This window comes from Daucus carota, chromosome 6 (genome assembly GCF_001625215.2).
Source record: "Daucus carota subsp. sativus chromosome 6, DH1 v3.0, whole genome shotgun sequence".
NCBI lineage: Eukaryota > Viridiplantae > Streptophyta > Magnoliopsida > Apiales > Apiaceae > Daucus > Daucus carota.
Window position 1 is genome coordinate 34,588,991 of NC_030386.2, and position 21,865 is coordinate 34,610,855.

The 21,865-nt window shown below is 32.4% G+C and overlaps 4 protein-coding genes and 1 non-coding gene across 8 annotated transcripts; 2 read left to right on the top strand and 3 right to left on the bottom strand.

Annotated features, from left to right (window-relative positions):
• Positions 1 to 27: 27 nt before the first annotated feature.
• On the bottom strand, positions 28 to 2,181 carry LOC108226837 (UDP-URONIC ACID TRANSPORTER 1). The gene is made up of 4 exons (XM_017401831.2): positions 1,573 to 2,181; positions 1,093 to 1,196; positions 506 to 734; positions 28 to 380 (listed from the first exon to the last, which is right to left on the bottom strand). The coding sequence occupies exons 1-4, from the start codon at positions 2,032 to 2,034 to the stop codon at positions 234 to 236; spliced, it is 942 nt and encodes a 313-aa protein (XP_017257320.1). The 5' UTR covers positions 2,035 to 2,181; the 3' UTR covers positions 28 to 233.
• A 498-nt stretch (positions 2,182 to 2,679) lies between these two features.
• LOC108224855 (probable glycerol-3-phosphate dehydrogenase [NAD(+)] 1, cytosolic) lies at positions 2,680 to 6,038 on the bottom strand. 4 transcript variants are annotated; one of them, XM_017399596.2, is made up of 6 exons: positions 5,810 to 6,038; positions 4,565 to 5,269; positions 3,947 to 4,168; positions 3,543 to 3,790; positions 3,180 to 3,319; positions 2,680 to 3,089 (listed from the first exon to the last, which is right to left on the bottom strand). In XM_017399596.2, exons 2-6 carry the CDS (start codon positions 5,220 to 5,222, stop codon positions 2,936 to 2,938), a joined length of 1,422 nt encoding a protein of 473 aa, XP_017255085.1. In that variant the 5' UTR covers positions 5,223 to 5,269; positions 5,810 to 6,038; the 3' UTR covers positions 2,680 to 2,935. The 4 variants fall into 4 exon arrangements, with proteins under 4 accessions (XP_017255085.1, XP_017255088.1, XP_017255086.1 ...); XM_017399599.2 differs by having other exon boundaries at positions 5,847 to 6,035; XM_017399597.2 differs by having other exon boundaries at positions 4,565 to 5,281; positions 5,810 to 5,948.
• Positions 6,039 to 14,162: 8,124 nt separating this feature from the next.
• On the top strand, positions 14,163 to 15,482 carry LOC108226679 (probable calcium-binding protein CML49). Its single transcript, XM_017401674.2, has 5 exons — positions 14,163 to 14,471; positions 14,638 to 14,684; positions 14,762 to 14,937; positions 15,056 to 15,074; positions 15,173 to 15,482. The coding sequence occupies exons 1-5, from the start codon at positions 14,225 to 14,227 to the stop codon at positions 15,275 to 15,277; spliced, it is 594 nt and encodes a 197-aa protein (XP_017257163.1). The 5' UTR covers positions 14,163 to 14,224; the 3' UTR covers positions 15,278 to 15,482.
• Positions 15,483 to 17,355: 1,873 nt separating this feature from the next.
• TRNAT-UGU (transfer RNA threonine (anticodon UGU)) lies at positions 17,356 to 17,427 on the bottom strand. The gene has a single exon. It is a non-coding gene; the product is annotated as a tRNA-Thr (tRNA).
• A 90-nt stretch (positions 17,428 to 17,517) lies between these two features.
• Positions 17,518 to 21,820, top strand: LOC108228073 (eukaryotic translation initiation factor 3 subunit E). The gene is made up of 8 exons (XM_017403548.2): positions 17,518 to 17,810; positions 17,925 to 18,079; positions 18,542 to 18,769; positions 18,849 to 18,970; positions 19,544 to 19,763; positions 20,209 to 20,351; positions 21,244 to 21,381; positions 21,487 to 21,820. Exons 1-8 carry the CDS (start codon positions 17,603 to 17,605, stop codon positions 21,584 to 21,586), a joined length of 1,314 nt encoding a protein of 437 aa, XP_017259037.1. The 5' UTR covers positions 17,518 to 17,602; the 3' UTR covers positions 21,587 to 21,820.
• Positions 21,821 to 21,865: the final 45 nt, after the last annotated feature.

A 21,865-nucleotide genomic window follows, 5' to 3' on the forward strand; every position in this document is an offset into this window, starting at 1 on the left:
AATAAAGCCCATTTGATCTGTGCAGAGTGAAAGAGAAGTTGAATATTACAAGATTAGCTCCTACAACTGGATGCAAGACTTTGGTATAATATACAGGACATCACATGAAACTAATTGTCTTGTCCCAAAGATATCTGGAAGCACCAGAACCAGAATCTAACTCACTAAAGCCTACTATATTAGGGCAAGGAAAATATGTTTGTACAGAAGAATGCCGGTGCATGGACTGAGGATTATTTGTATCTTCTTTTAGCTTCTCCATAAGCAACCACTCCCATAACAGTCATTGAATAACCAGCTATTCCCTGAAAGGTGACAGGATTTCGGAACAACAGTATAGAGATAACAACAGCTACTGCGCCTTTTGCATTGCCCAGTACCTGACAACTCACACATTCAGGCATTCAGCCGAGATGGACTCAAACGAACACATCACATGCAAGCTTAAATTTTACAGTGGATCGTGCAGTGTGATTAAATTGCTAGTGTGTGAGAGGGATAATACCTGGAGTGTTAGAGCACTCGTATGCTTGGTCACCAAGAAGTTGGTTAAGTTGGCTGAATAAGCCATTACTGAATTGAGAAAAAGAAGCAGCCACATAAATGTATGTTTTAATCCAAGTGTTACTGTGACTTCTACCACATCTGGTTCCATGAAAAGTGCTGCAGGCAACAAAACTACAACAGCAATTGGGGCCATATAAAGCATCAAATTCATTGAGTTCAGCTTCTCCCTGAAATAATGATTGAAATAAAACAGGCTGTGTCACAATTAATGTTAAGTTGCGGACAAGTTAATATGAACTTATAATTAGATATTGCTATGGAGATTGATTGTCAAATGAATTATTGAAAGTTTCCTCCTGTGCTTCTGCATTATTAACTTCATTTTTACTATATTTTCTTACAATAGGGGTTTAAAAAGACTTTCTTTTGCACAGGGAATTCATATAAATAGTTGGTAAGGCTGTCTACGAGGGGACTTTGTTGACGCAGGAGTCTTATGGACGGGGTACTAGCTTTATACAACTTTATACTAGAAGATATGCATGTGTTGATGGCGATATCATACATGTAAGCATAAGAAATTACCCTTCTGAAGAAAGCAAAATTCCCTGAAGAACAGACTTAAAGGCCCTGGCAGCAGTTGCACTGATGCACATGATGAATCCATACAAGTGAAAGCTTGGCTCCCCCTGATAGCAACCGATCGAAACATTAATATGCATTTGTTCATAATTAATTTATCGTAACTAGAGACACTGGGCTGTCAGAAGACAACAGAAGATAAGATACATGAACGTTTATTGAATTTACAGCTTTGAAGTATCTATCATTCATAAATAAAGGTCATGTGTGATGAATATGCGCGAGCCCACAGCCATGTTGGAAATGTAAATAACTAAAGGGTCTTCACTCTTTCTGGTGTATGCCCATAGGTCTTGGTGACGATTTTTGTTATTAATGGAATTAGAGATTTAACTAAAAAGTCGTTGTCAGTATGTGTCTATGGTAACTCGCTAGAAAATCCGATGATTAAATCACATAATTTTGAATCCGAGAAAAACATACCCCGCTTGCAATGACAACACCAGCAACAACTGGTATAAGAGCAACATAAGTAACCCAAGCTTCCCTCTTGAAGGTCATAAAATAAGCAAACATGGCTGTAAAAAAAGGCGTGGTGGCGCCGACAGCCTGATTAAACGACACAGGCAGATACCTAAGTGATATATTCCCCCCAACAACAGAGGCACAGAAAACAACGCTCAGCGTAGCGATCCTTAAAAACTGAGACTTAGATTTGATCCTCTGAAACGGCACGATTTTCAAGAACACGATGGACAAATAACTCAGGACAGCACAAGCTGTCATGTGACACATTGTCAAGAATATCGGAAATCGAAATCCATAATTCGACAACAAAAATTTGTTCAGGAGAAGAACGCCGATATTCGATGAGTACCATAACACGATCAAGGATGATATGAAAAGGGCTTGTTTCTTTGCTGCATTTCCTGTATTTGGTGCCATTTTTTCTTGTAAAATTTGCAGGATTGTGATAAATATGTCGAGGTAAGTTTCATTGAAGATTTAATGAGGGCATGGGTTTGTTTAATTTTGCGTTGTTGTAAGGGGTAAATGGAATTAATCATGCACTCAAGTTTTGTTGAATTAATGTGTGGCCTTGATGGATGAATGTAAGAATGGCTGTCCGCTATGTATGCAATCAAACCCAAATAGTAAAGTTTTACCGGCAACTTCTTGATTTATTTTTATAGTCTTCTGTAATACTCCTTCTCACTTATTTTGTATGATTTTTTTCATTATATACGTATCTTAAATTTTTATAAAATTTAGTTCAATAACTTATTTTTCAAATTTTTTACTTTTGAATAGAAGGAAAAATATTAAAAATATTTTAAAAAAAATATAAAAACATTAGAAAGCATTACCGAACCTCCATCCGAGAATATAATTATCATCTGATGCACATTATTTAATTAGGTTCACATTTTTAAGGATCAAAATAGGGCGAGTATAAAGGTTTAATGTGTCAGTGGTGTCCTGGATTCAATTCTCTTGTATTCGAGAATTATTGGAATAAATACTACATTATATAAGATGAAAAAGTAAAGAAGCCCATGTGTTCAGAGCTCGGCAAAACCATAGAAAAACTGAAGTAAAAAAAAATCATACATTGAATTTGAATGGCACAATTATATACTACTACACCAAATCCATATGTTCTAAAGGCCATGAAATATGAATGCCACTGCACAAATATCCCCTCCCCATGTACACAACCTTAACTTTGATTTGAGTCTAGAAGGTTCACAACCATATATTTTTCGATCATTGCAGAAAATCTATTTATTGCAGCATAAGTGAATAATATATCTCGTTGCAGAAGAATGATGACTGGTTGATTCTGTCAGTTGTTCTTTGCAGTGATGGTTTTGCCTTCAACCTGCCCAAGAAGTGATGGCCTGTAGAATGCATGGCTTTGAGCAATCTCAATGCGGTCTCGAGGATCATTCATTGTTTCGTCTCTCAGGGCTTGAAGAATACCACAAGGCTGTTGTTCCCTGAAATCATAATTAAATAAATAACTAGAAGAAATTTGGTAGTATGTACTTGAACAATGTAAACAAATATGAAAAACGATGAAGCTCCACCTCTTTATAAGTATTTTATACAACGTCTTCAAGATGGGGCATAGTTCGACTGGAGCAACAGGCTTGTTTTCTTCAGGATGTTGCACGCTTAAACTGAACTGACTCAGAAGTTCATAGAATGCTTCTACAGCTGATACTCCCTAGAAAGAAAAATATTAACAAGGTAGAGTTATATCCAAATGACTTGATGAATCTTTTGCTCTTAAGTGGAGGGCTTGAAGTGATCCTCTTATGATTCTCAATGTTGGCCATAGGTTTTTAATGGAACTTTTAAGGAAATTGATACTGCTCTAGAGCTATAAATATATTGGAGATCGCATACTGCAAATTTTGATCAAACAAAATACTGTACTTTGTTAGTACCTGAATCATCCCCTTTCCTGTGATGCTATCTCCCATATCAAGACTCAGCTCCCCTTTAGCTATCATCTGTCCATACCATGCATTACGACCTTTTAGCAATGTCACGTAAGTATCAGCAAGCAAAGGGCCAGCAAGCTTCTCAGGTTCTTCTGTCAACAGATGAGTGATAAAAATCATCTCTGATGTACAATGAGCAAAATATACTGATTTACTGGTAGCACTTTCCTTGGTCAAAGCTGCCACCATTCCTGAAAAATAGATCAACTATAAGACTCAAGTTTGAGGTAAAAGATGTTCATTTGCAGTTAAATTTTCCTTGCTAAAAAGTTTTTTTTTTTTTTTGAATAATGTGGTGCAAGGTGTTGTGTTATATGCATTTATACAGCTTAATTATTTAAACTTGCCAGCTCCTATTGCATAGACATTCTTCAAGCCTCCCATAACTTCATGAGTGACAAGGTCGCTGTTGTCCCATACAATGAAATGTGGCTGCCTTAAAAACTTTGCAACTGCTTTTCTCCACTTTCCAGCCCCACAAATCCGAGCATTAGCATACTCCTTGTTATAAATTTCTGCTGCAATATTTGGTCCACCGAGATAAAGAATGTTCTCTAATGGTACTCCAGCTGGCAAAATACAATTTTAGTGAAACAACTTAACTTTCTCATAATAATACAGAAGAGGGGGATATGAATCACAGTAAAAGTTTCTTATACCAAAACTCTAATTTCCTTAATTAGTTAATTGTAAAAGATTTTCAACACTTCGATCAAAATAGACAAAGTAGTGGAAGATGGATTTTGGGGTTAACACGCAATTGCAGTTCATTACTACATAGTATTTTTATGTAAAGTATAAAAGAAAAGGATTATATGCAATTTGTGGCAAAAATTAGTTAAACTTGAAGTAAGTCAGTGCCAGAGTTTCCAAATCTTGAAGAAGTATGTAGATGACTGCAGGTATCTTGATAGAAAACTGGAGAATAAGAACCAAGTAAATAATTAAAAAAGAAGAAGACTTACTTGCCCAATTAATCATTTGTGTGGGAGTAATTATATGGGGAACAGGGTCCAAGGCAGCCTCTATACCCTTTGACAAGGAGATGATAACAGGTGAGCTGATCCTTTCTTTCCAGTACTTGCTAATCTCTTCAAAAATCTCGCGTGTTTCAGTTGAAGGCAAGCCATTGACCACAATGTCAGCATCCCAAACTGCCTCCTGCAAGTTAGTCACAACTTTTAAGGGACAAAGAGGTGTATCAATCATGTTCAGGCAGAATCCGTCCTTCAAAATTTCATCTGCATACAGTGTCCGATCCCCCAATCTTGCTTCCACATACTTCAAATAAGCGCAGCGCCTAATCAACCTCCTCAACACATCCTCCCTCGAATTGATAACTTCAAACAAATGTTCTGCAGTAGCTCTATCAACAGCTCTTCCGGGCCTCCTCCATATTCTGATTTGTACCTTATCCCGGAATTGACCATAACTATCTTGGAGCAAAGCTGCAAAGACACTGCCCCATGCACCTGCTCCAACACCAACAATTTTCAGCAGATCACCATCAGCCTTACCTAGAACTCGTCGAAATTCATCAAGCTTTTCTTCCAAGCCATTGTAGCTACTAATAGTCCCATTCGAGTGCGAATTGCGAGTCATCACCTCAATACTGCCCACCATCTTCAACTTCAATACCCAGGTAGCCCAAACTATCCTAAATTTCAAGCCTGTAAAGAAATCTTTACAGAATAACTTATCAAGCTCCAAGTAATTACACAAACAGACCTCTTTATTCATATTACTCCATTATTTACCTAAATTTATCTACTCTTCTCTACCACAATGCAATTATGCAAATTTGCCTCACCTATAACAGGCTAGCTTGGTTAAAATCTGATCACCTATCATATATTTGCAGCCCCACTCAAAAAACTAAAATTTTCTCAAAATTATTATGTATATTTTTGTGCACTTAACCCAAAATGCAAAATTTTCCCACTTGCCTGATCATAACTAGTGACTAATATATGCCAATTTCTGTTGTTTTTCAGTAGAATGCCCACCTAAACTAGAGCTAATCTTTTTCCAATAAATCCAAAATTAGTACTACAACTGTGCAATTATTAAATACTACTACTACTAAAGTTTAATTATCAAGGACTTTATAATATATAAAATTGCAGAGGGTCATAGTAATCTCAGCCAAAGTTTGTTCATCTACCAAAGAAACCGCAAACAATAACAAAGAAAAAGATAAATAAACAAACCTTAGCGTCTGACTTGTGTTTGGTAATCCAAACTCACCTTAAAAAACCCCAGCATGCACTTTTTCAAGAACTAAATATTAATTTACGAAGATCACAAAATGTAACTTGTACATGTATCATAAACTCTGCATGCTGTGTATTTTTTCTCGGCAAAATATTGATGAGCTCAATTCGCGAAGGAAAATTAAAAATTGGGATGGTACTTAGTTTGGTTATAAACGTGGGTATTATTTGTATGTTAAAATTGTGTAGATATAATGAAAAAGAGGTCATTGATGGGTGCAGTTGAAGGGCTGGGGGATAGCGAGTGCTGTAACATTTATTTCAATTTCCTGCCAACTTCCCCAACGGTCATTTAATTGGATGGAAGTTAGCTGCTTATTTTTTCCCGTCCAGTTGATCGAATTCTTAGGATTTGCTCTGACTTCTCTGCACGCTTTTCAAGATATCAGCGATCGGGATAAAAATATTGTGTCTGGTATTGGCAATATACTCGAAATTGAAAAGTGGGGTGTAAAAGTTAAAAAAAAAAAAATAATTCAAAATGGAGTAATTTGCTAAAAATATCAAAAATTCCTTTTTATGTTTTTCTGTTTTTTCCTTTATGGGATTAATAAAGCGAGGTTTAAATCTTTACACATTTTATAACTAATATGATCCGGAAAAAAGAGTTATTATTTATACAAGATATGACAAAATAAAAAATATTTTTAAAAAGTACTCCCTCTGGTCCTTATCATAAGGTACCAAAACTTTTTGCACACACTTTTAGGTGCTTTGACCACCTACTTAAAATTACTTTTTCTAAAATATTATTTTTCTGAATTAAAATATGTGATATATATTTTAATTCAGAAAAAGGAATTTTTAAAAAAAATAATCTTAAGTAGGTGGTCAAAGCATCTAGAATTGTGTGTAAAAAGTTTCGGTGCCTTATAATAAGGACAGGAGGAAGTAAATTTTTATAAAATTATAATATTTGTTATGGTTAACTTTAATTTTGAACAAATACCCTTGAATAATTTTTGTCTAACTTTTGTCATATATTGATGTATGACAGGTGGTGATCAATGTCAACTTGATAATCAAAGAATTACGTGATTGTCTTCTAATTGATTATTTTACTGCCTTTAGCAAGTTGAGCAACAATTTGCAAATGAAAATTTGATTTAGTCTATTTCAGTCTATATGGAAAACATGAAAATATACCACCATGATTTAGTATGATACCACCACAATTAGTATGATATTATGTTTTGTCTTTTGTTTATATTTGAGAGGAAATTCTTATTTTGAGCAAGTTCGAGCACTATGCCAAGATAAAGATAAAAAAGTTCTTTAAAAAATTAAAATAAAGATAACAAAAGTTTTGAATCCCACTTAAAAAGGTTTGAAGCGATGGATTTGGACGTGCTGAACAGGCCCATAAACAATTTGACACTCCAAGGCCCAGTCGGGAAAAGAGTACCCTCGACATGTTCTCTTCGCCCGAACCTTTACGTTAGTCTTTTTTTTCTTTCTTTTTTTCCTTTAGTTTTTTGTGAAGTCGTATTACATGCAACTTTATAAAGTAAATAGCGAATAAAGCCGCGCTTCGCGGCGGCGTTATAAATTTTGATACGAATTAATATTATAATAGTAAAAATATTATTTTAAGTCATCTTCTGGTTAAATATATCACTAATAAAAAAATATTATAATTAGTATAAAAAGTTGTTTAAATGGTCATCCTGTCAAACACAATACTAATAATAAAATTAGTTCGAGCCGCCCTCCCGTCAAACACAATATTAATCCATAATTATTATTTATACGATAAAATTAAATATTACACTATAATTTAGATCAAAATTAGTTTGATCCGCTCTCTTGTCAAATACAATACTAATAACAAAATATCATAATTTAAATATTAGCTTGAGTCTCTCCTTAAGGTCAAACACAATATTAATAAAAATTATTCTAATTATGATAAAATTAAAGATTATAATTGGATAAAAATATTTTGAACCGTGGTCCCGTTTTAACAAAAAAAATATATTATAACATAGGAAAAAATTATTTTAGCCACTTTACCGTGAAACATAATACTAATAGAAAAATATTATTATTTATATAAAAATTAGTTTGGGCCGCCTCCCCTGCCCGTCAAACACAATACTAATCAAGAATCATTTGCAGTATCATAAAATCAATATATGATTCCTATTTTATATATCTTATTTTATTTTATTTTATTAATCATTTTTATTTTATGATTCCTATTTATTAGTTAAAAGTTATTATTCTTTTATGGTTCTAATTTTTTTGCAATTAGTTTTTTTAATGATTATTATCTTTACGATCTTTTATTTTCTATTCGAAGTTTAAGAAAATTATAAGACTAAATCGAAAATAAAAATTGTATGTATTACCTTACCAATCTTAAATATAAATTGTATTTTATCAATGATTGTTAGTTTAAATAAATATAAAAATTATTCTAATAATGATAAAATTAAAAATTATGATTGGATAAAAATTATTTTGAACCGTGGTCCCGTTTTAGTAAAAAATATATATTATAACATAGATAAAAAAATTATTTTAGCCACTTTCTCGTGAAACAAAATACTAATAGAAAAATTATTAGTATTTAGATAAAAATTGGTTTGGGCCGCCTCCTGTGCCCGTCAAACACAATACTAATAAAGAATCATTTATATTATCATAAAATCAATATATGATTCCTATTTATATATCCTGTTTTATTTTATTAATTATTTTTATTCTATGATTCCTATTATTAGTTAAAAATTATTATTCTTGTATGGTTCTAATTTTTTTGCTATTAGTTTTTTTAATGACTATAATATTTACAATCTTTTATTTTATACTCCAAATTTAAAAAAATTATAAGTGTAAATCGAAAATAAAACTTGTACGTATTACCCTACAAATCTTAAATATAAATTGTATTTTATGTATGATTGTCAGTTTAAATAAATACAATCCTATTCCTTTTAGGATTCATAAATAAGAAAAGAATTGTATTACCTTTAGAATCCAAAATGAAAAGAATTGTATTAACTTTTGAAATCATGAACCTGATTTTTTAAATTATAATTATATCTTCAATCCGAAATTTAAAAAAATTATAAGAAAACAATTTTATTATTTTTAGAATCCAATAAAAAAAAGAATTGTATTACCTTTAAGATCCGTGAATTTGATTTTTTGAATTACAATTTTATTTTCTGTTCAAAATTCAAGAAAATTATAAGATTGAATCCAACTATTATCGAAAATAATTGCAAGTCCATGCATTGAATGAGGTTTTGAAGATCTCAAAGATGTTTTCATGATATATATGCTATCTTATTGACCATTATGGAAGACGTTACGAACCTGTTTAGACCATTTGAGATTCTGGAAGATGCTGGTTTTTATTTTTTAGATATATAATTTGAAAAAAAATAATAAAATATGATTATAAATTTTATAACTTTCGTAAATAAGAATTGTATTTTATAATTATATTTTTTCAATAATTGTTATTTTGAATAAATAGAATCCTACTCTTTTATTATTACTAAATAAGTAAAAGAATTGTACTATTTTTGCAATCCTTTTATCTATACAATACTTGAACCTAGTTTTTAAATTATAATTTTATTTTCAACTCGAAATTTAATAAAAATCAGAAGACTGAATCGAACACACATGTGATTACGGACATAGTATTAGATTATTCTTCTATATATCTTATCGAAAATAAAATTTTATAATATAAAATTCAACTACATCTTCTATATATCTTATCGAAAATAAAAATTGTACATATTATCTTACAAATATTAAATATAAACAGTAGTTTATCTATTATTGGTAGTTTGAATAAATATAATCCTATTTCTTTTAGAATTACTAAATAAGAAAAAAATTGTATTATTTTTAGAATTTAATAAGAAAAACTAAATAAGAAAAGAATTGTAAAATCATTAGAATTCAATAAGAAAAGAATTATATTAAATATAATCCTATTTATTTTAGGATTGCTAAATAAGAAAAGAATTGTATCATTTTTAGAATTTAATAAGAAAAACTAAATAAGAAAAGAATTTTAAAATCATTAGAATTCAATAAGAAAAGAATTATATTACTTTTAGAATTCTTAGAACCTGATTTTTTTGAATTGTAATTATAGTTCTATCCGAAATCTAAAAAAAATTAGAAGACTCAATCAAACAATTCTAGAGACGCCCGAATTGTATTATCTTTAGAATTTAATAAGAAAAGAATTGTATTACTTTTAGAATTGTTGAACGTGATTTTTTGAATTATAATTATATTTTTTATTCGAAATTTAAAAAAAATCAGAAGACTGAATCGAACAATTCTAGAGACGCCCGCATCCTCCTTTATATATATATATTGATGATTAATATTAAATATTAACAGCGAACTCTTAACTGAAAACTCTGGACGACTATTCTTAAAAAATATGGAAACAAACGTCTAGGGTTTTTAATAAATAATATTGACAATTATATGTTGCTATGTATATATGCTGAATAAAAAATTTATTATTATGCTCAATGATAACATGGTACATGTTATAGTTAAAAAGTTATATAGTAAATATAATATTATAATTCTATAACTATTAATATTCGAAGCAATGAAAATAATAAGCATAATTTCTTAGCTATATGACTAGCTAGCTATTGTTAGGCGACAATTGAAGGCGGCCAAATTAAACAAATATGATTAATTAAGTCGCCATTACAGTTATAAATATATTCTTAAACATGGTGGTTTGTATATATTATATTAATAATTTTCATATATTTCTAACAATTTGAGAAAAATATTACTGTAATCATCGGTATGTACATCAAAATTTTACACTACTGGTTGATTCAACTGCAACACGGGTTTATATAAACGGTTTTTATTCTACCACATCGTAAGCACAAATCATCAATATACTTATATAAAGAAGAAGCGAGGGGCGTGTAAGTGGCGCCTCTCACATCGCTCTGTTCTGTTTTTCTAATTTTCTGGAATTTTTGGATGAAATATATTAAAATTTAGAACTACCTTTTTTAGTTTCGGGTATATTAGAAGCAAGTTTCAGAATCTGATTTTGTTTCAGATTATTTATGGAATATAGTAACTTGAAAGTTTTAATCTGATTTTGTTTCGGATTATTTAATTATGGGAAAGAGTAGCACACAAGTCTCTTTGACACCTATAAATACCCCTATAGATCTTAGGGTTTTGGATCATCTGAACACGACCTTCTCTCTCACGATTTCTAACTCGGTGGTGCCTTCTTCAGCAACGATGTCGACAAATACAAACACGGGAAAATAATATAGTTTTGACATGATATTAATGGATGATATCAATAAATTAACTGTTAGTGATGTATGTTTGTTAGTTATACTTTTATAATATTTGTTTTGTTCATCGGACATTTTTGTTGTTAATTTTTATATGATTTACTTTGTATACATGAAAAAATTATTCATGCATTATCTGTTTGCTCCGTTCAAGCAACTTTTAAGTGAAGGTTGTTTATACATTATTAAAAAATAAAAGTTGTTACAAGCAAGGGTAGTTATTGTGCACAAACAATCAAAAAAATTTGGAGGAAGATGACAATGCAAGAACATGATTACTTTTCAAAAAAAAAAACACAAATAAAATTAAGATTCGTCGTGCTTTAAATTGTTAATTACGTGCATAAATTTATTTTCATTTTTTCACCATGAATTATAGTCCGATTTTACAATTTTATATACTAGTATTGGTATCAAATCAAGATTTTTATAATATAAAATATATTTTATCTCACAAATATTAATTTTGAAACATTAATATACTTTTTATAGACAGCCATAAAATTATTTTATTTTACAAATATTAATATTGAATCATTAATATAATTTTTATAAGTCGCCGCAACGCGCGGCTTCTCAACTAATTTTTATAAATTTACTTTGTTTTGATTGGCTCACAAATCCTATAATAAATACTCCATGCGTCTCATGATAAGAGCCAATTTGACTTTTTACACGTAATTTAAGTTGTAAAAAAAACATACTTATACATATTATTTTATAAATTTTCTTTCCCAAAAAAAAATTCAAACATTTATATTTTTATTTAGAAAAAAAAATTTGAAAAATAATATGCAGATGTATGTTTTTTTTACATCTCAAATTACGTGTAAAAAGTCAAAGCAACTCTTGTTATGGGACGGAGATACTGCGGATATTTTGAAATACAGGTCGCTTGACTTTTTTGGCACACATTTCTAGGTCGTTTGACCGCTTTGTTAAAATCATTATTTTAAAATTTTCTTTTTCTATGTTATAATATTAATCAGATATTTTTATTCAAAAAAGAAAAAAATTTAGAATAAAAATTTTAATTATACAATCAAAGAATTTAGAAGTGTGTGCCAAAAGATCAAACGACTTATATTTCAAAATAGAGGGAGTATATTTAATACAGGGTCCTCATGTTCCATTCAGGAGCTTAGGCTAAGAATCTTATAACTCTTGCCCTTATTTTTCGGTCATTCATCCCAGCCAATTTTTTATATTTAGTTTGGGTACAGAAATTAAGAAATATGTACTCCCTCTGTCCCATTTTAATTGTATACGTTTCTTTTCAACTGCTCGACACGCATTTCAATGCTCTTATAAAATATAGTTCCGTAACTTATTTTTGAGATTTTTTTTTTTCTGAATAAAAATATAACATCCAAACTTTAATTCAGAAAAAGAAAATTTTAAAAATAAATTACACAACCACACTTTACAGGAGCATTAAAGTCCGTGCCGCGTCCCCGTCCCCCAATGTATACTACTCAGGGGGACGGAGGGAGTATAAAGTAGTGGAAAAGAGAAAGAAAAGTGGGTGAAGTGGTGAGATCCAATGATTTTTAATGTATAAAAAGGAGACAGTGGAGTAAAAGTAGTGTGAAAAGGAAGTAAAATTAGTGTGAAAAGAGAGGAAAAGTTGGGAAGTGGTAGGACCAATTGACAATTTTTTGTAAGTTTTGAAATGTAAAGAATTGGACGGGACGTCCCCAAAAAAGAAACTGTAAATAATCTGGTGGGACGGAGGGAGTATTAGTTAGGACTCTGTAACAGGACTATCAATATATAAATTGTCGTGTTTATGTATTATAAATTAAAATTATGTTTGAACACACGTGTAAAAAATTATGTATTTATATTTAAATCCTAGTTTTTTTTAAAATTTAGATTTCCGTAACAGAACTTTATGAATTTTAAGATTTACGGTTCTCTCTTTAACGCGACCTTTCATATAAAATATACATGCGGCAAATATTGAATCGGGAAAATGCTCTACTCTCAAATCTGATTAAAATCTTACGGGGTGTATTCGATTGAGATTTTAATGGATTGTTTTTAGATTATATATCTTAATGGATTGTGTGATTTTGATTTTGTGTGGATTCTTGATAAAATGTAGCATAGTTGATAGAATTTAAGTACAATGCTTCAAAATCTTATAGATTTTGATGGGATTTCAAAAAACTTAAAATACACTGAAAAATACTGCCAAATTCATCATTTTATGAAATCCAAAAAAAATTCATCAGCATTTGAATACCATCAGATTTTAAAACATAATTTAAAATCCTAACTGAATACCGTAGATTTTGCAGCATAATTTAAAATCCCAATTGAATACATCTTGTAATGGATTTCAAAATATCCCAATCGAATACCTCAGATTTCATGAATGAAAAAAAATGTTTTAAATTTAAATCCAATACACCCTATTAATTTAAAAGAAAATGCTACCTGCACAGAATTGGGTATACAAATATTCACAGAATGAGTATGTGTTAACTTGTGATTGGAATGGGCTCATTAATAGCACATCGATTGGAACTTAGAATAAGTCCGTAAGAATTTAAGTAAGGAACCTGCCTCGACGACTGAAATTGCCGTTACTCCCATTCTTTAAGGTGGGCCCATCTTAAATTTGGTTTCATCCTCAACAAGAAACTACTAAAAGCAGACGAAAACAAAATAAAAGCAGCTCTTCGCATATGAACAGCAAAGAAAGTGTTCATTTTCACATTTCCAACGCAAGGTATTCTCATTTAATTTTACCTGGCCCGGTGGCACCCACTAAGGTACTTTACACATTTGGTAGAAGTATTAATTGGGCTGTCCATATCAATTCTCCAGATCCTTCCTGAAGAGTTCTGATCACATAAACGGAGTTTGAGAAGTAAAAAAATAAAAAAGAAAAAAAAAACCTCGAAAAGCATTGGTGGGTGTGGGTCACTACAATCTCCTATAAATAAAGGGCGACCCCATTCATTTTCACCAACAATACTTCACATATTTGTCACTAGTACTTGAAGAGTGCAGAAAAAACATGGCCGGAGTGTACCCTGCTCAAGCTTCTCATGCAAACCCATTCGCCGGGCTGATCCCATCCACATTCCCTCCGGGCACGGATCCCAGCGTGGTGGCATGCTTTCAGTTGGCTGATGCTGATGGCAGTGGCTTCATCGATGATGTTGAGCTCCAGAGGGCCCTCTCTTCTTGTGACCAGAATTTCAGCTTCAGGACTGTTCACCTTCTCATGTATCACTTCACCAACTCCAACGCCAGGAAGATTGGTAAACCACTCTCTCATCTCTGCATGTACGTTTTTAATTATTTTTACGGGACGGATCTAGGAAGAGGCTCGAGATTTTTTACTTGTTTTAGTTTAATGCTGTTCAAAAATTATTCCGAAAAAATATTGATGCATTTTGATTTACGTTTTTGTTAATGAAAAAACAGGGCCAAGGGAGTTCACTGAACTGTTCTACGGTCTTCAGCACTGGAGGGTACTGTTTGTAATTTATTTTCTATATCTTGTGAAATTTTGTGGGTCGTTATTAATTTATATGGTTTATTTTGTTAGGCCAAATTCGAGAGTTTTGACCAGGACAGGAGTGGGAAGATTGATGCCTCTGAGCTGAGAGAGGCCATCAGGAGCCTTGGTTATGTGCTCTCACCTGTGGTCATGGACCTGCTCATCTCCAAATTTGACAAGTACGGTGGAGCTAGCCAGGCTATTGAGTATGATAATTTCATCGAGTATGCCTCCGAAAACTCATCTTCATTCATTTTAATCCAAGCTTGTATTAAATATATTTAATTAAAATCACTAATGCTTTTTTATCTCCTTCGCTTTGCTGTTTTTTGTTCATAACAGGTGCTGCTTGACTGTGAAGGTATGGTCAACAGATTTATTTATTTTATGAATGTTGCAATATTATTAGTATGAATCATTATGGACTGAGTGAATTAACACATGGTGTTTATGTTGCAGGGGCTGACTGAGAAGTTCAAGGAGAAGGACAGTGCTCTGTGTGGCTGGGCTAGTTTCAGCTATGAAGATTTCATGCTCACTGTGCTGCCTTTCCTCATTGCATAGATCAATGGTGGATTTCAAGTCTTCTGCTTTGCGTTGGGAACTCTGAAAATGGTGCATGGCCAGTTTGGCCGTATTCAATAAAGTTGTTTTAGCTCCAGTTGGCTCAGTTATTGCTTTGTTACCAGCATTTGTCTGTTTTCTGGATGACTTTAATTTCATGCATGGACTGCTACTCTTTGCATCTTTATCTATTTCTCTTTATTTATTTTCTTTGCCATTTTTTCAAGTTTTATCTGTGGGAAACAAATGCATGCAAGTGTTTGAGTTTTGTGATTAATTACTTTGTTAAGAGACGCTCTAGATACAAATTTTCCAATAACGGGTAACAGCTGTTGTTGCATGTGTTGAACTAGATATGTAAAAGGAAAAAAGAACATAATTCGAGAATTATGTCCTTTATTTCTTTTAAAGAAATAGAACCTCTAGATATGTTTTTTTTGCGCCACCAAACCTCTAGATATGTTTGATTCTATGAAATTCTCCATTTTTTTTTTTACTCATAGAGTATTGCATGTATAGAGAACGAGTATTTGCCTTGTTACTGGAGTTGTTAAGTGATGGTAGTTGGTAATTTAGTGTGCTTGGAGTTAGGAACTTCAAATTCATGTCATGCAGTAGCGTAAATTCAGTCAGATGGAGAAGTGTGTTTGGAACTTCATGCATTAACATTTATGGTGGACAACTTTACCTAAAATGGTGCAGGTATTTATAAAAGGATCTGTTGGTGTGTGCTCTTGGCACGTGCCCATTGTAAAAAAATCATTTATAAAATTATTATTATTATTTTATAAAATTATAATGTTTCCATGTCAATAATAATGAGAACCCTTTATGTACATAAACTATAAAATCAAAATTAGCGACTTATTTGTCACGCCATTCTCGAAAAAAGTTCGGAATAAAATCGGAAGTACGTAGCATTACTCCTTTGTGTCAGAAAAAAGAGATTGTTAATTTGTTATCAAGGAGGAATCAAAAATTTTATTTTGTTAAAGCATCTCCAACCGCGTTTGTTATAATGGTTGACTAAATTTGACATGTAAGATATTATGTAAAATTTGTTTAACCTGTAAGACATTTTGCTTCGATAGTATTGGCTATATTAGTTAGCTATAATTTAAAAATAGTATGTTATTGATATTTTGAATTGTTATAAATAGAATATATCACTTTAATATGGTAATAAGTGATGTATAATCTTCCTACAGATTTTCTTACAAACCTGTAGCGGATCGACAAATATAGTCATCCATAACCTGTAGCGGATCGACAAATATAGTCATCCATAGGAGGTTGACTATAATTATAGATAACAGGTGGGGATGGTTGGAGCGTGAATTTTTGAAGCTATTATTAGCTATAGTTTTTATTTTTGGTATGACAACTAAGATTTTAACTAAGAAGTCTTCATGGTTAGAGATGCTCTTATGAAATAATCAAGTACTTTAGATAACTAAGATTAAATTTTATAAATCATTTCTCGCAAATATTACTGAAATCCATAACCCCCAAGCATAAAAGGTAGAGGCAGCAACTGTTAGTTGACAGATTCACAGTAGTAAGAATGCAGGGATTAGTTATGAAAGGCTGAGTTTAAAATACGGTTAATTTCTTAAAAACATCAGACTCCACTGCTCCATTCTCATTATAGTCAAACTCGTATGAATGACGATATTCGTCGAACTTTTACATGTTTATAAAATATTTGTAAGAAGACTACACATCAATTATTAACACATTAAATTAAATAATTGAAGTTATATATTCTACTTATAACTATCTAAAATATTAATAACATACAATTTTCAAATTTGTTGGAAATACTCTTACAAGTTCAATCTAATCAAGCATTTTAACCGATATTTTTATAAAATTTTCTTATAATAAATTTTCCCTTCCTGTGAGTAGAGAACTAAAGATCCATCTGAATTCAAAAAAAAACAAAAAAACTAAAGATCTATCTTGGCTGATGTCAGAAAAGAAAAACCATCTATCATAATTCTCATCACAATACACACACACAAAAAAAAAAAAAATCAAGCTTGGCACTCTTATCAAATAGAGTATATATAAAACATTGCCCTCACGCAGGATCGAACTACGGACCTCCAGTTTACAAGACTGGCGCTCTACCACTGAGCTATAAGGGCTAATATTATGGATTCCCATTACACAGATGTAAACTTGAAGCAAGATTAATAGTATGACTTCCCATCTCTTTACGGACAAAACCCTAGCTAGTAAAAGAAAGCCGATCTTTCTCGATTGCAATCGCTGCTGCTGCTGCTGCAATCGTCTCTTTCTCTCACACTAATCTCTGGAGCAATGGCGGACTACGATTTGACACCACGAATCGCCCCCAATCTCGACAGGCATCTCGTCTTCCCCCTCCTCGAGTTCCTCCAGGAGCGAGGCCTTTACCCCAACGAACACATCCTCAAATTCAAAATCGAGCTCCTCAACAACACTAATATGGTTGATTACGCCATGGACATCCACAAATCTCTCTACCAAACCGAAGATGTTCCTCAAGGTATTTCACATATCTACTCTACCTTTAAACTATATTCATCTCTCTCTCTCGCTCGCTCCCTCCCCTTCCGCGTGTGTGTAATTGAATTGAGGTATTGAATATTGTGATGTGTAGATATGGTGGAGAGGAGAGTGGAGGTTGTGGCGAGATTGAAGGCCTTGGAAGAGGCGGCTGCGCCGTTGGTAACTTTTCTGCAGAATGCCAATGCTGTTCAGGAGCTCAGGGCCGATAAGCAGTATAATCTCCTCATGCTTAATGAACGATATCAGGTTTCCCTTCTCGTGTTGTTTTTTCGTATTCTGTTTTGTAAAATGATTGTTTGTTCGGTGTGAACTGTTAGTAACAGAATTGCACATGTTAATTTATTAAATGGTCTTGTTTTGCAATTACCGTCCCAATTATAATTTAATAATAGGTTATGATAAATGATTATGTCTTTGGTGTTACTGTCAGTATTGGTTTTGAAAATGTTTGTTTGATATTTGGACTTCCGTTGCAAATAATTTTGAATCCCGGAAAAACTTTAACTATTAGCACTCGTGATGAGGCAGACCTATTATTCTGTTAATCATTCTGTGCTTATTGTACTAGAGTACATGTTTTTGGTGAATACAATTTCCTTCATCTTGACCTCTATTATATTGTATTTTCATTGGTCGTGATTAAACTAGGTTAGGTTTCTATTATGTAAGTATGCGTGTTAAATGTAATATTCCGTGTTTTTCAAACAGATTGGACCAGATCAGATAGAGGCATTGTATCAGTATGCGAAGTTTCAGTTTGAATGTGGAAACTACTCTGGTGCTGCTGATTATTTGTATCAGTACAGAGCTCTGTGCACCAATAGTGAAAGGAGTCTAAGTGCATTATGGGGAAAGCTGGCAGCTGAGATATTGATGCAGAACTGGGATATTGCACTGGAAGAAGTTAACAGGCTGAAAGAAATAATTGATTCAAAGGTTATAAATTTCGTTGTCCATTGACACATGCTTCTGCAAGTATGTAATTTTAACCATTTATTTATTTACTTATCTGCAGAATTTCTCTTCACCGCTGAATCAAGTCCAGAACAGGATCTGGCTTATGCATTGGAGCTTGTTTATCTTCTTTAACAATGACAATGGCCGAACACAGATCATCGATCTATTCAACCAGGATAAGTATGTGCCTGACTGTGTTTACACTGTTTTGACATTAGTAGTTAGGATAAAAAGATACAAGCTTTCTAACACAGTACAAAATTGAAATGCAATTTTGAAAGTTTTTGAAGGGTTTCCCCTAACTGTGATGACATACTCTCCTTTCCTAGGGTCATTTTACCCAGAGTTGAATATATTAATACTCTTTTGATTACTCTAGTAACACCGAGAATAGTATGTGTTTAACGAGATCAACTTCATGACCCTGTCATCTTTTTACCAACGCCTTTGAATAATTGTCATTATTTTGTAGAAAAGCTAATAATTATGATTCTATATTTGTTTGCTTGCTGTTTAGATGGAAGCTGTGTTTTTTCATCTGTCTGAATAACACAACAAATTAGTATTCCCAAAATATGTGCATGTATATGTAGCCTTAGCTACAGTATCTGTTTTACTCTTGTATACTCTAGATCGTTTAAACATGTGCTTCCTTTTTTCAGTCCAAGCATTAAAATATCTGAATGGATGTGGTATTGTTCTTCTGTATAGAAGTTGAACAGTATGATTGTGACTAACAATATTCTCTTTTAGGTACTTAAATGCTATCCAGACAAATGCTCCTCATTTACTACGTTATCTAGCAACTGCTTTCATTGTTAACAAAAGGAGAAGACCTCAATTCAAAGAGTTCATAAAGGTTATTCAGCAAGAACATCAGTCCGTCGATGATCCCATCACACAGTTTTTGGCTTGCATATATGTCAATTATGATTTTGATGGTGCTCAGAAGAAAATGAAGGAATGTGAAGAGGTAACTTTCCACTTCCGCCTGGTCTTGCCAGATTGTTGAAAATAATAATTGAATTTTCACTATTTGTACCCTTTTAGGTACTTTAATGTTGGATGGAGATATATTTTCTAGTTAATCACACACACACACACACACCACACTCCGGAAAAGTTTCAAAGTTAAAGGCTTCTGATTAATGTCTTAATGTTGGTGCATTCTAGCCAACCTCTATTTAGAATATTTCAGAACACCAGTTTCTGATCCTTACAATGGTATCAAGATTAAGAATTGAAAACAATTGATACATTTTGCATATTACAATCTAGGTACATTATGTTTAGGAAAATAGGAAAAACAAAGTAAATATTTAGTTCCAACGAGAAAACTTAACTTCTTTTTCTAAATGTGATTTACCTTTTTACTATAAAGGCATATGGTCATTTTTGAGTGGGATCATTGTATGCAGGTAATCTTGAATGACCCATTTCTTGGCAAAAGAATTGAAGAAAGCAACTTTTCAACTGTGCCTCTGAGAGATGAGTTTCTTGAGAATGCTCGTCTCTTCATTTTTGAGACCTACTGCCGGATCCATCAGCGCATCGATATGGGGTATGTGATCTGTCTTCTATTTATTCTGCCACTTTCATGGACACTATTGTCTGTGTCCATTACTTATACAGAGATTATGCAATCATAATCTGCTACTGGTCAATTTTTGCTTTTGTTTATATATTGTACTTCGTCATTGAATGTAACAAGATCTTATTAGTAAGAAGCCATTGTATTTGCATCTCCCTAAAAATTCAAACTATTTTATATTTCAAACCATCATGCGTTCTTTACTTCAGTAATTGATGCCGGCTGGTATGTACTGTATCGCAGGAACATGGTAGAGACACACTGGGTTCATCTTTTAGCAGATGAATAGAATATGTATTTGTCTGTTAATGACTTTTAAGTTATAAAGTGGATGCATGGATGAGCTGGGCGAATGGTATTATTGCAAATATTGCGGGAAAATGATGAGTTTATCTTATCTATTAAATAATAGAAACTAGAGAATCAAGCTTTTCCAGTTGCAATAATCCCTGTACATGCTCAGTTTATTTTTCCACATAAAAAAAAATCTTTTTTCATGACCCTATATATTGGTTTGTGCTCTCTTGGCAATCAAATTGTTCTTATAATGTATGTTGAAACAAGAATTGTGTGTTCTTATCCAACACTGCCTCAATTCGATGTTGACTAATTGAGTAAGAGGGATTTCTACATTAAGCTGAACAGCACAAATAATAAAAACTAAGCATGTATTCGTTGGTTGATTTTGCAATAAAAGAAAAATGAAGCAAGTATCAAACATATTCTGGAGTTTGGGCTGTTTTAGGAATTCATTTTTGAAAAGTGAACTGTTGCATGATCGCAAATCTGAAGTTTCTGTATAAGAAAAGGCATGGCTCCCAGTTATAATAATTTTTCCTGCTGTTTTTCTATTTGTTTGCAGAGTTCTGGCCGAGAAACTAAATTTGAACTATGAAGAGGCTGAAAGGTGGATCGTGAATCTAATTCGGACCTCAAAGCTGGACGCAAAAATTGATACCAAGACTGGAACTGTTTCGATGGAACCTAATCACCCTAATGTGTAAGTTTGCATAACATTTTCCTGTTGATTTATAGTTGCAAGCTTCTTCTTTCATTAATCGTTGTTATTAGCTTGATATTCAACGTTTTTGTGGACATTCCCCAGTTATGAGCAGCTAATTGACCACACTAAGGGACTTTCTGGACGTACATACAAGCTAGTTAGTCAGGTACTGGAACATGCACAGGCACAAGCTGCTCGGTAAACCTGTTGGGAAGAAAAGGCCTTTAACAATGAGTTGTGTTTTTTTGGGGCATGAGTATTTATTGTAGTGACTTGAAAGTGTAGATGCCAGAATGAACATTAGGGGATTTGTTAATCAATCACCAGGCAATTACTTTGACGTTCTGCTGATGGTTAAGACTTTTGAATCTTTGTTTTCTGTTTCCCTACTTCAACTTGAATACCTATCTCATGAGATCACATTATTTGACTCTCATCTAATTACTTTGCTATGAGATGCTATTCATTTGAAAATTTTTAT

Excerpts from the sequence above, each read along its gene's own strand:
- LOC108226837 (XM_017401831.2), bottom strand. The coding sequence starts at position 2,034 with ATGGCACCAAATACAGGAAATGCAGCAAAGAAACAAGCCCTTTTCATA. Across the intron at positions 1,197-1,572 it reads GTGTTGTCATTGCAAGCGGG|GGGGAGCCAAGCTTTCACTT; the intron begins GTATGTTTTTCT and ends GGTTGCTATCAG. Across the intron at positions 381-505 it reads CGAGTGCTCTAACACTCCAG|GTACTGGGCAATGCAAAAGG; the intron begins GTATTATCCCTC and ends GTGAGTTGTCAG.
- LOC108224855 (XM_017399595.2), bottom strand. The coding sequence starts at position 5,339 with ATGAATAAAGAGGTCTGTTTGTGTAATTACTTGGAGCTTGATAAGTTA. Across the intron at positions 4,169-4,564 it reads ACAAATGATTAATTGGGCAA|CTGGAGTACCATTAGAGAAC; the intron begins GTAAGTCTTCTT and ends GTATTTTGCCAG. Across the intron at positions 3,791-3,946 it reads TGTCTATGCAATAGGAGCTG|GAATGGTGGCAGCTTTGACC; the intron begins GCAAGTTTAAAT and ends TCTATTTTTCAG.
- LOC108226679 (XM_017401674.2), top strand. The coding sequence starts at position 14,225 with ATGGCCGGAGTGTACCCTGCTCAAGCTTCTCATGCAAACCCATTCGCC. Across the intron at positions 14,472-14,637 it reads CTCCAACGCCAGGAAGATTG|GGCCAAGGGAGTTCACTGAA; the intron begins GTAAACCACTCT and ends ATGAAAAAACAG. Across the intron at positions 14,685-14,761 it reads ACGGTCTTCAGCACTGGAGG|GCCAAATTCGAGAGTTTTGA; the intron begins GTACTGTTTGTA and ends TTATTTTGTTAG.
- LOC108228073 (XM_017403548.2), top strand. The coding sequence starts at position 17,603 with ATGGCGGACTACGATTTGACACCACGAATCGCCCCCAATCTCGACAGG. Across the intron at positions 18,971-19,543 it reads GATCTATTCAACCAGGATAA|GTACTTAAATGCTATCCAGA; the intron begins GTATGTGCCTGA and ends ATTCTCTTTTAG. Across the intron at positions 21,382-21,486 it reads GAACCTAATCACCCTAATGT|TTATGAGCAGCTAATTGACC; the intron begins GTAAGTTTGCAT and ends GACATTCCCCAG.